Here is a 12,644-nt window from a genome sequence, read left to right as displayed (position 1 = left end):
GATTGAACAGTTAGAGGCCTGTATTAGACATGAATGGGAGAGCATTCCTATTTCTAAACTTGAGAAACTGGTCTCCTCTGTCCCCAGACGTCTGTTGAGTGTTGTAAGAAGAAGGGGGGATGCCACACAGTGGTAAAAATGGACTTAAACCAACTTTTTTGCGATTTGTTGACGCCATGAAATTTGGAAACAACAGTTTTTTTCCCTTAAAATTATAAATTCTCTCAGTTTAAACTTTTGATCTGTGATTTGTGTTCTATTCTGAATAAAATATTAGATGTTGGCACCTCCCCATCATTGCATTCAGTTTTTATTCACAATTTGTTTAGTGTCCCAACTTTTTTGGAATCCGGTTTGTATATATAAAATCTTAAATAAAAATTATTTGATCGTATTAGTAAGTATATATATAAGTAAGGAAGTAACTCATGCACACTATGCATAGATGAGTCTTATGAGAAAATGTCACATTCCTCAAGTGAAGCCACTCCTGAACCAGAGACAACATCAGAAGCGTCTTACCTGGCCAAGGAGAAGAACAACTAGACTCAGTGGTCCAATGTCATCTTTTCAGATGAAAGTAAATTCTGTTTGTCATTTGGAAATTAAGGTCCCAGAGTCTGGAGGAAGTGGAGAGGTTCAGAATCCACGTTGCTTGAAGTCCAGAGTGAAGTTTCCACAGTTAGTGATGATTCGTCTGTGATGCTACGCATAGTGTGCACGAGTTTCCTGTATGGAACTTTATCACAATACTCTTATTTTCTGAGACACTGATTTTGGGGGTTTTATTATCAATAAGCCATAATCATTAAAATTACACAAAAAGGCTTGAAATATTTCGCTCTATGAATCTATGAATTTCACTTTGTGAAGTGACTGACAAAAAAAATACTTTACTTTTTCCACAGTATTCAAATTTTGTTTAGATGTACCTGTAGATGAAACCAAGACATAACAACTAGCTTGGTTTTATTAAACTGTGAAACAAATAGCCCAACTGTCTGACTGTAAATTGTCAAAACACCTGTCATCTATAAAATGTATAAAAAGTAAAACATACCTGTTTCCTAAGGCAAATTAAATGACAAAAATACACAGTTTTCTTCAAGTTAGAAAAAAAAAAACATTGCAGGTTTTTCTTACACATTGACTCCATTGCAGATGCAGAGGAGATTAAACCATGCCCTCGCTGCGGCGCCTACATCATGAAGACCAACGATGGCAGCTGTAACCGTATGAACTGCACTGTGTGTGCCTGTCAGTTCTGCTGGCTGTGTATGCAGGAGATTACAGACGTGCACTACCTCAGGTATCATGTTCACACTCAGCTCACTACATCCGCAGAAATAATCAGATGTAACAGACCAATTAATGTAAGCTTTATAGCGGTGGTGTATTCTACATTTTTGTAGTGGGTATTCCGCGGTTAGTCTTACGTTCGGCGTTGGACACCATTGAAGCCACGGATCGCGATGTCCAACATCCAACGTAAAACTAACTTTACTGCGGTTGGTCCATATACTGTGCTTAGAAACCAAAGTAAACTGGTTAGTACAATGTAATTGTCAATTTATTTTGATTTTTAAACATATTGAACATTTCCAATTTTCTCTGATGCTTATATGTGAATAAATGAACAACAATATTTGTACAACAGTTGGCTTTGTATTAAAAACACGTTATATAATTTATAAAATAGTATCAAAGCAAAACGTGTTCAAGTATTAAATATTAAGTACATAAGTATTAATTATACAATAATTCGCTGGATAAGCAAATGTAATAAACAAGTATACCAATAGATTGTTACGGAAGTGTTGAATTGCCATTTACCGTATGAATGACACATGCCTAATGATATGTAACGTATCATTGGGCACTTTTAAGTGGTTATACTGAAATTCTCAAGATTTTCTAGTGGGTATACTCCGTATAACCGCATATCACGTAGACTACACCACTACTGCAATAAATGTTCACTGCAATGATGAATGCTACACATAAGTCTAAAGCTATATAATTTCCACACTGCTGATAGCAGCAACTTACATAGAAATCCTCTCATGATGACATTTATTTCACACATAAGAGCCTTGCAGTTCTACTAAAAAGCATGCACAAGCTATTTCTTAAGAATACTCAGCCAGTAAATAAAAGGTAACACTGTAGGTGTAAAGCCTTTCATATTCAGCACATCAGTCAACATAGACAATGTTAAAATATCACCAACTTGGAAGCAGGGCTTAATTTGTGAACCTATGAATGCCGGAATGCAAATAGTGGGCGGGCCGGGGTGGATGGGGGTCCTCCCCCAGAAAATTTTGAATAAAGTAGTTGCGATTTCCTGCATTTTGCTGTATTTTAATTTGTTGTTAAACGTCTACGTTTATCTACATTTGTAAACACTCATCTTCAAGCATCCTATCCCTCTCCTTCTTACTGGGCGGTTCCAAGCCCGACTCTTCTCTGGTGAATTCACTTTCCTGCTTGTCAGAACTCACCCCCACCACCTGCTCGCTCCTGCTCCAGTCTCGATTGCTGCTGCCTTAAGGTGCTTCAATTCTCTGTTGTCCAGCTAAGGACAATAAGAAGACTTTTTAAAATAAAAAGTAAATTGGACTGTCTTTTCGACATTTTGATCACTTTTGTTGTGACAAATTAGTGCCGTTGTTTTGATACATAATATTTGTACGCATCAAACATTTCTCTCGTATTTTGAATAAAACAATAAAATTGTATTAATGACCCACTTAAACTGCCAAACTGAGTTGCAATTTAGTTGTGCTGTTTAATTATATTTTTGAGTTTTTTTAATTCAATTGCCCATGACTGTACTTTTATGGGCAGAGATTTTTTTTAAGTGTAAAAGTGGAAATGCAACTTGACGAGGCAGCTCTTATGTGATTTTAAGAAGCTCGTAAGTGGCTGTGTTTAAAATTATTGTTTATGTAATTGTTTTTCAGTTAAGTTTTAATCATTCAAAGCAGTCATATTTGTTCATAACTATATTATTAGTAAGCCTGAGCGTTACCGGATCCAAGAAAACAGTTGCGCCCTGTCAAAATAAGAGAGTTCCCGGATCTCGTTCCAGCAGGATCCGGCTCAAATTAAGCCCTGCTTGGAAGTAATTCATGTTTATTATTGCTTACAAGAACCATTATTTAATTATGCCTTTAATTATTCAACAATGGAGGTTAACTGTGACAATTTTGAGTTTTATTCTTGTTAAAAGCAGTTTGCTCATCTGTTTGGTCATCCATGCAGTGGACACTAACTCATCATTTCATTATGTTATATTTGGCATATAGCAACCTACATCCCTGTTCTTTAAGAAAAATAGCAAAAAATAGACTTATTTATTCATTATGACACATATCCACTGTCTTTCTGTCCATCTTAGATGGTCTTATGCCCAGAAAGCATACTCTACAAAGGGTTGATTGATAGTTTTCACAATTTCAAAAACACTTTCAGGTTCATACCAATGAACAAACTGCATTTTTGTGTTTTTGTTGCATTTTCTAGAAAATATTCTCTACATTTAGTTTATATTACAGAAGCATTGAACAATGAGTGAATCAATTCGCCACCTTTTGGTATAGTTTGTCAGGATCAGTTATCTTCAGATAGTACTTCCACTGTCACTGTTACTTGTAGAGTTTGCTTTACCCAATAAAATCTGTAAACTCTTAGTCAATGAGAGTTATACATTGGATCTGTCAGTAAGGTGTGATCATATATCTACACATATAAGATACATTTATTCAAACCAATTTCTTTTTCATAGATTTTTAACGTGGGAGTCATTAATTTGTGATGAGCTGCTCTGTTTGTATCTCTATGTTTCTGGTGTGTCTGAATCAACTTTAGGGTTACAGAGGAATGATGAGAGTATGATGTATGAATTTTTGAAAAAGGTTTTAGCTGTTAAAAAAAAACAAAACTGTAATTTGTGTTTGTGTTTACTCCTGTGCAGAAATAGCGATCGCTCCCCTCTCCCCTGATCTTCCTCTTCTCCTCTCCCATCGTCTTTTGTCTGTCTTTCTTACTGCAAATGACAGCGAGCGCTCGACAAAAGGGCAAAGCTTTTAGCATCGTACAGCAAAATTTGCAGGTCCAGAGCAACAGAGCACTTTCACAATACCTCATTATATTTTCCTCCCACTAGGTTATTCGAAGTGATGAAGTGACATTTGCTGTTGGAAAACAACAGCGTTCTCTCAGAAACTGCGTTGCCCTTCGGTGTTCTCTGTGCTCCTACGAGCTAAGCGTGGGTTTAGTAAGACAAACAGCAGGAGGCAGTTAAACTGTTCTCCACAGCAGTCTGAATTACTCGGCCAAAAATGGACTCCCATTTTTTGTTTTTTTCCAACATTTAGGGCAACGTTGGTGTTGACTCTTTTTAAACCAATACTGGTTGGCTGTAAACTAAGTTGTCCCTAGGTAAGAGGATAAATACAGTATTTCTTTGGCTCGTTTCCTTCTATGTGGCTCTGTACCTGTTCAACTGCTGGAGATAGGCACCAGCTCCTGCACAACCCAGAAAGGAAAAAGCGGCTAAAAAAAAAAGAACGCATAGATGGATGGTTTGGCTGTATTTCTGAATAAAGTCAAACCCCAAAACTGATGGGAATTCACTTGCTGTTCACTTATTTAGTCATAAACTAAACTATATATACACAATTGTTTATACATATACTGGCACTACTCACTGAAACAGTGAATAGGTCATTGATGTTAGTTTTATTTTCTTGAGGATATCAAGATACTATCATTGCCACTGATAAGAAACAGCAGTAATATAATAACTAAAAATACACTTGAACTCCTAACTTATCAAAGCAGTTGTGTCTGTTGTGTCTTTCAGTCCCTCAGGATGCACATTTTGGGGGAAGAAGCCTTGGTCTCAAACCCGCAAAGTACTGTGGCAGGTGGGCATGTTACTTGGAGCCCCTGTGGTCATCTCCCTCATAGCGGGCATTGCCATTCCAGTTATCATAGTGGGCATACCAATCTACATGGGCCGTAAGGTCAGTGAGAGCAACAACAGTCATTACATCTCATGTCGTAACATGTTATTTATTAGAAAACCAGCTGTATGAGCTTATCCCATTGCGGAGCCAAAAAAAAAAAGGGGGGAACAGGAGATACAGTCCATCAGTTTGTTTGTCTGTGTGCCTATCCATGCAAGTCGTGAGTGCAATATTTTGAAAAGTAAGGGATGTACCAACTTCCAATTCGGTGTGTTGCTGCATCTAGGTGTAAGAAATGTTCCTTTTGAAAATTGGGTTGGCAGCTTAAAAAAGTTACACTGTAACTGAACATAGAAGTTCTAAAATGATTAAAAATAACTTTTAACATTTTGATATTTTGTGTTCATGACGATTTTACCACGTGACATACTTTGAATTTTAAGTTGGAAGACAAAAGTCGATAGGTGCATCTGGACAGCAAAGGGTTAACTCTTCGCCAAGCCGCTGCAGCACGAGTGAGAAATGTGGCAGAGAGGAGATCCTAACAGAGGGAGCTCCTCCCTGCACCTAATGATTTAGCAGGCGCTAAATCATTTAAAATAATTTATTTAAATAATCAATCCATGGCTCATCCATCAATCAGCCAATTGTGTCATGTCCAATCGTATTTTGAAAAAACCACGAAAGAGCAAGTCCGCGAAAGTCGAACTGCGAAGTAGCGACGGTCTACTCTACACACAGTACATATGTGTGTATGTGTGTACACCTTTATCATTTGAGGAAGCTATGCTTTCTCTTAAAAGTATAGTTTCCTCAAATGATTGCGATGGCCGAAGATTCATCCACGGTGGTCAAGGCCACCTCTGGCAACCTCCTGGCTCCAATATTGCACCTGGCGGTAGATCAAATTTCTCCCTCTGCTCACCAGGATCTGTCACTCAGACAAGAAAACAACCTTCCTCTGTTCTCCGCAGTGTAACATCTACCCACTTGAATATCTTGCATCAAAAACATTATGGTTTACTTGCATTCTCTGTTCAATTCCAGTCAGAGAAACTCATCTAGAAAACTAAACCATTCACTATTCAAATCCTCCTGCAACAGAGGACATCGGAGCCCCGCTTGTATTACCGATATATTAAAACAGCTAACTTTAAATGTATTTTGTACATTTTACTTCTAGGTAGTGTCTGTCTAAAAATATAATGTGCTTATACTTGTAAGCTGGGAGTGAAATGATTTTAGCACCTAACAGATATTAATTAAACTGTGGATGAAGTAATCTTGGTCAAACTAACTTGCATTTGTAATTAAAGGTGTTTATAGATTTGGTTTTTGTGCTAGCGTCACATATTGGTTTCACAGTTTGCCTACTTTTCCCTCCTGTTTGCATAAATGCATTCATGGAGGTGGATAAGTGATTGCACAGATGGAGAACAACAAGAAGGAACAAATTAAATTTCCATGAGGTAATTTGTTTCCCATTTATTGCCTTCCAGGTCCACGGTCGCTGTAAGAAAAATAGCATCTCAGGAAGTAAGCACTACTTGACTGTGGCGAGCGGGGTGATGATGTCAGTGTTTGTGTCGCCGGTCATAGCAGCTGTCACTGTTGGTAAGAAGGAGAATCATCTTGAAGTGTTTTCATCTGAGCATTTATGTTTAGTGCTATAAATAACCATTAAAATATAAAGCTAGTGACTTTTAGCGACTTGTCTGTGCCATTATCGTAAATAAAGATGGTCTGTACCATTCAAAGACTTGAAAATGTAACATTCTTGCAAGTTGTAGCTATACATTTGCTACTTAACACTGACATTTTTTATTAAAAAATAGCCTTTTTCTTAGCATACTTGAGCCAGTTTCCTTGAGTTTTAGCCACGTAGCTTGATATTTGGTCATTTGTAAAATGTGAAACAGCCTAAATTTTTTTGGTAAACTATTATTAGTTATTACTACAAACAAAAGTAGCAAACCTAATAAAATTGCAACACTAAACAATAAGTTTTTGTTGTTTTCATTGAGTGATAGCGCAAAAATTTGCTTTTAGCTAATCTTAGCAATATAGCAGCTTCACCTTCTGACGGAGAACTGTGTGGGGTTCTGGTAAATGTCAAGATGTTCAGTAAAGCTTTTGAGGCAAAAGTTGGTGGGAAATCGAACATGTAAAAACTTTAGAATGCCCCCCTCCTTTTATAAAATCTGTAATTAAAATAAGTGTTTTTTTTACTGTATAGGCTACCAGTGTTGTATTGCATTTTGGGTTTGGCAGTTTGTAGAGACAGTGATAATAATCATTTCATGTAACTTCTGGCAAAAAATAATTAAATATATTAAAAAAATAATAATTCACATGCCGAAAAAATCTGAAACTGCTGACTGTATGCAGCTCTTAGGAAATAGTTTTTTTTTAAACGATCAAAATTTTTCCTCTTTACTTTTCTCTGTTTAATCACTTGTATGTCTTTACAACACGTATTCCAGAATGTTGTTTATTCATGCTTGTTTTTGTTTGTTTGTTTGTTGTTTTGCCCCATGGGTTCAGTTCAGTCAGCTGTATCACTCACATTCAACCTCAGTGTACCAGTACTTCATCTCAAAGTCTATTTTATGTACAAGTACAAACCAAAAAATTAGAACATCATGAAAGAATTCAATATTTTTTGTCAATCATTTCAGAAAGTGCAACTCATATTACATAATTTATTGCACAGTGTGAAATATTTCAAGCCTTTCTTGTAATTTTGATGATTATGGCTTTACAGATAATGAAAAAAATCAACAAAAAAAAAAAATCAGTGTATCAGAAAATTAGAATATTGTGATAAAGTTCTAATTTGGAAACATGCACACTATGCACAAACGACATGACAAAATGTCTCATTCCTCATGTTGAGCCACTCCTGAATAGAGTCAATGTCAGAAGCGTCTTACCTGCTGAGGACAAAAAGAGCTGGACTGTAGTCAATGGTCCAATGTCCTCTTTTCAGATTAAAGTAAATGTTCATGTCATTTGGAAAACGAGGTCCCAGAGTCTGGAAGAAGAGGAGAGGCCCAGAATCCATGTTGCTTGATGTCCAGAGTGAAGTTTCCACAGTGAGTCATAATTTGGGGACATGTCACCTGCTGGTGTTGGTCCACTGTGTTTTCTGAAATCCTCAGCAGGTAAGACGCTTCTGAAGTTGTCTCTGGTTCAGGAGTGGTGTAACTTGAGGAACGCGACATTTGGGGATTCGTCTGCGCATAGTGTGCACGAGTTTTTACTATGGAACTTTATATTCTACATTTCTGAGACACTGAATTTTATCATTATCTGTAAGCCATAATCAACAAAATTACAAGAAATGAAGGCTTGAAATATTTTACTCTGTGTCATGAGTAAAAATATAAAATATACGAGTTTCACTTTCTGAAATGATTGACAGAAAATACTGAACTTTTTCACAATGTTCCAATTTTTTTACATGTACATGTAAATTTGTCTGTCTCTGAACCTTCATTTATCTCATTACATTTCTGTTTTGCACCTAATGCTCAACATCTAATCTTGTTTTCTTTCATAATTCAGGCACAATTGCTTCATTGTTTTGCTCTTTTTTTTTTTTTTTTTTTTCAAAGACGCTCACACACACAGTGTAACAAATCTGCTCATCCCTGTGTGTGAGGCCATTCGGCTGGCTGGGTCGTTCTCCTGCCCCGATTTCACCCCGTCAATAACAACTCAGTGTTCTGGCTCTGCTAATGATGTCGCTTTGTTTGTTTGGCACTCAGCTTTGTGTTTCCAAATTCCTATCTGAGGACAGCGTTGCATAATTACACAGCACAGCACATGCTGCTTCTGATCATCGTGTTTGAGGGTTTACTGAAAACATCTTTTGAGAAGCTTCTGGAAAAGAAAGGGTGGAAATCAAAATAATTTATGTATTTTGACAAAATTCTTAACTCACAAGGCATTTCCCTTTAATTTACTTATGTTATCACATTTTTTGGATGCTATTACTGCTGCTTGTATTTTCTTACATCCTGTTGGAGATTAATATCCCAAGAAACTTGTTTATTTACTGTTTCAAGTCCTCTTTCTAAAAGCAATAGCTTCATCTTGTGGTCATTTTGTGTTACTGTTATTGTAGCGCATTATGAAAACTGAGCAGGTCATACATTATGTTAAATATTTTAGGGTTTCAACATATTTCCACCACAGAAATTATTGCTTCTCAGTTTTATGAAATACAATAAAAGTCTTAGCTTTTAAAGCTTGAAACCCATCTGCAGTATTCCTGCAGATAATAACTAGACCTTCACAATTTGATGATGTTTGATCTTTGTTGATATGAATCTCCTTTGGTATCAATAAAATATACATTAAGCTATTTATCTGTCAGAAATGTTTACAATAAAGCATGTAAACCTACTAATGTAGAGCTTTTAAACGAAATGATAAACCAAGTATATACCGTATTTTTCGGACTATAAGGCACTCTTAAAATCCTTTAATTTTCTCAAAAATCAGTGTTTGTGTGTTTTATTTTAAAGCCGTGGCACCTTGGGTGAAGATTCTACCAATAGTTATATTCTGTTGTGGTTCTTTCCTTCTACTGTACATTTATTATTAAAGTTTTTGTTCCAAGTTTGACATCCCAAATCTTTTACATGATAAATAAAACTTCTTGTTGTCTTTCAGGTGTTGGTGTGCCGCTAATGCTGACTTATGTCTACGGGGTCGTTCCTATGTCACTCTGTAGGAACGGCTGGTGTCGGTCACAGAACGAGCCCCCTGAAACACACAAAATACAGCTCGAAGACTTGGCCAACTGTGAGTCCAGAACTGAATCACGCTGTGCTTTAGTGCAGTGGTTCTCAAACTTTTTGGGTTCAGGGACCTCTTACAGGAGAGAAAATGTTTCAGGGACCCCCTCATAACCCTCATGTTTATTAAGTAATTTTATTCAATTTGCCTGTTTAATATAATGGAAATATTTGTGTAACATCAATACTTAAGACCTGTTCTTTAATAGTGTTTAAACAATTTTTAAACATGGGGTATTTTTCATTCAAGACACACATAATTAACAAAGTTTTTAATCTGACCTTCCAAAAATTACAGTTTTGAGAAAATTAACAGCATCAAAAACCACTTTAAAACTTTACCTATTCACTTAATGGACAAAAATGTATTGACACTTATTCAAATTATTACAGAAAACTACATAAATTTGAACAGAATCATAACAGACCAAGTAACAGGTCTTAATTTGTAAACCGACTGACGGCGGAACACAAATAGCGGGCCGGCGGGGTGGTCTGGGGAGTCCTTCCCCAGAATTTTTTTAATAAAGTAGATGTGATTTTTGGTGTATTTTAATGGGTTGTTAAACATCTACGCGCTTGAGAAAAACCCAACATATATGTATATATATATATATATATATATATATATATATATATATACAAAAAAAATTGAATATCATGGAAAAGTTGTTTAGCTTCCATAATTCCATCCAAAAAGTTCATCTTTAATGGATGATAGATTCAGGACTCACAATTTAAACGATTTCAAGTTTTTATTTGTTTATTTTACATAATTTGAGCTTCTAGCTCACAAAACCCACTAAAACAGGATTTCAAAAAATTAGAATATTGTGGAGAAATCAGCCCAAATGTTGCAGGGCATGAAAGCTTTAAAAAGAGTGTGACACACTAATCATCTACTAAACTCAAAGCACCTGCACATGTTTCCTCAGGTGTCATTAAATTGCTTCAGTTTGGTTCAATTTTCTCAGTTTGGTTCAGTTTTGGGAAGACTGCAAATATAAGAACTGACCAGAAGACCATCATTGATACCCTCCATAGGATGGGTAAACCACAAAAGGTCATAGCTGAGGAGGCTGGCTGTTCATAGAGTGCTGTGTCCAAGCATATCAATGGAAAGTCTAGTGGAAGGGCAAAATGTGGCAGGAGAAGATGCACCAGCAAAAGAGATGACCATGGGCTTCAGCAGATTATCAAACATAGAAGATTCCAGAATCTGGCAGAGATCCAGAAAGAGTGGATTGAGGCGGGAGTCACAGCTTCAAAAACCACCACATTGCATCTGGGAGATGGGCTACTACTGTTGGGTTCCTTGGTCCTCTTTTCTGATGAAAGTAAAGTGTGCCTTTCATTCGGAAATCAAGGTCCAAGGGTTTGAAGGAAGAAGGGTGAGGAACAGAACCCATCCTGCTTGAGGTCCATTGTGACATATCCACAGTCAGTCATGATTTGTGGTGCAATGTCTGGTGCAGGTATTGGTAAACTCTGCTTTCTTAAATCCAAGGTCACCGCAACAGTCTACCAGAATGTTTTAGAGGACTTCATGATTCCTTCTGCTGAGGATTTGTATGGAGATGCAGATTTCATCTTCAAGCAGGACCTGGCCCCTGCCCGTGCCGCCAGAAGCACCAAAACCTGGTTTGATGCCCATGCCACAGTGCTTGACTGGCCAGCCAACTCACCGGACCTAAACCCCATTGAGAATCTCTGGGGTGTTCTCAAGAGGAACATGAGGGGCACCAGACCCAACAACAAAGAAGAGCTGACAGCAAGCATCAATGAAATCTGGGCTTCCATAACTCCCAGTCAATGCCACAGGCTGATTGCCTCAATGCCACGTCGCATCGAGGCAGAGATTAAGGCAAAGGGATTCCCAAGTATTGAAGATTGACATATTGTTTTGAAAGTACCATATGTTGATTGATTAGTTGTAATCCTATTTTTTTTTTTGCTTCTGCAAAAACTGAGTAGTGTGGGCTGATGCCTTCACAGTATTCTAATTTTTTGAAATCCTGTTTTCGTGGGTTTTATGAGCTGGAAGCCCAAATTATGTCAAAATAAACAAATAAATACTTGAAATTGTTTAAATTGTGGGACCTGAATCTATCATGCAGCACGGTGGCGCAACTGGTAGAGCTGCTGCCTCTCAGCGAGCAGGTCCCTGGTTCAAACCCCGGTCCAGGGGCCTTTCTGGGTGGAGTTTGCATGTTCTCTCTGTGCATGCGTGGGTTTTCTCCGGGTACTCCGGTTTCCTCCCACAGTCCAAAAACATGCATGTTAGGCTGATTGGTAACTCTAAATTGTCCCTAGGTGTGAGTGAGAGAGTGAACGGTTGTTTGTCTCGTTTGTTTCTATGTGTCCCTGTGATGGACTTGCGACCCGTCCAGGGTGTACCCCGCCCCTCGCACAGTGATTGCTGGACATGGGCACCAGCGACCCCCGTGACCCAAAATGGAATAAGCGGGTAAAGAAAATGGATGGATGGATGGATGAATCTATCATCTATTAAAGATGAACTTTTTGAATGGAATTATGGAAGTTAAACAACTTTTCCACAATATTCAAATTTTTTGGAAAGGGTTTATGTATGTGTGTGTGTGTGTGTGTGTTTATGTGCGTATGTATGTATGTATGTATGTATGTATGTATGTATGTATGTATGATGGGTCATGTATGTATGTATGTATGACGGGTCATGTACGTATGTATGACGGGTCATGTATGTATGTTTGTATGACGGGTCATGTATGTATGTATGTTTGTATGACGGGTCATGTATGTATGTGTGTATGACGGGTCATGTATGTACGTATGTATGATGGGTCATGTATGTACGTATGTATGACGGGTCATGTATGTATGT

The 12,644-nt window shown here is 37.4% G+C and overlaps 1 protein-coding gene across 1 annotated transcript in view; it reads left to right on the top strand.

The window, feature by feature from the left end:
* Positions 1–462: 462 nt before the first annotated feature.
* The window catches only part of si:ch211-278j3.3 (E3 ubiquitin-protein ligase RNF19B), a 13,440-nt gene continuing 1,258 nt past the window's right edge, over positions 463–12,644 (top strand). The window contains exons 1-5 of the mRNA XM_037685142.1: positions 463–478; positions 1,162–1,309; positions 4,868–5,030; positions 6,473–6,587; positions 9,654–9,785. Of these exons, the coding sequence (XP_037541070.1) occupies positions 463–478; positions 1,162–1,309; positions 4,868–5,030; positions 6,473–6,587; positions 9,654–9,785 (574 nt within the window). The remainder of the gene's footprint in view (positions 479–1,161; positions 1,310–4,867; positions 5,031–6,472; positions 6,588–9,653; positions 9,786–12,644) is intronic.

This window comes from Nematolebias whitei, chromosome 12, assembly GCF_014905685.2.
Source record: "Nematolebias whitei isolate Nwh7 chromosome 12, NemWhi1, whole genome shotgun sequence".
In the NCBI taxonomy this organism is placed as follows: domain Eukaryota; kingdom Metazoa; phylum Chordata; class Actinopteri; order Cyprinodontiformes; family Rivulidae; genus Nematolebias; species Nematolebias whitei.
Note: the sequence above shows the minus strand (reverse complement) of the source record. Positions and strands in the feature narration are given on the sequence as shown.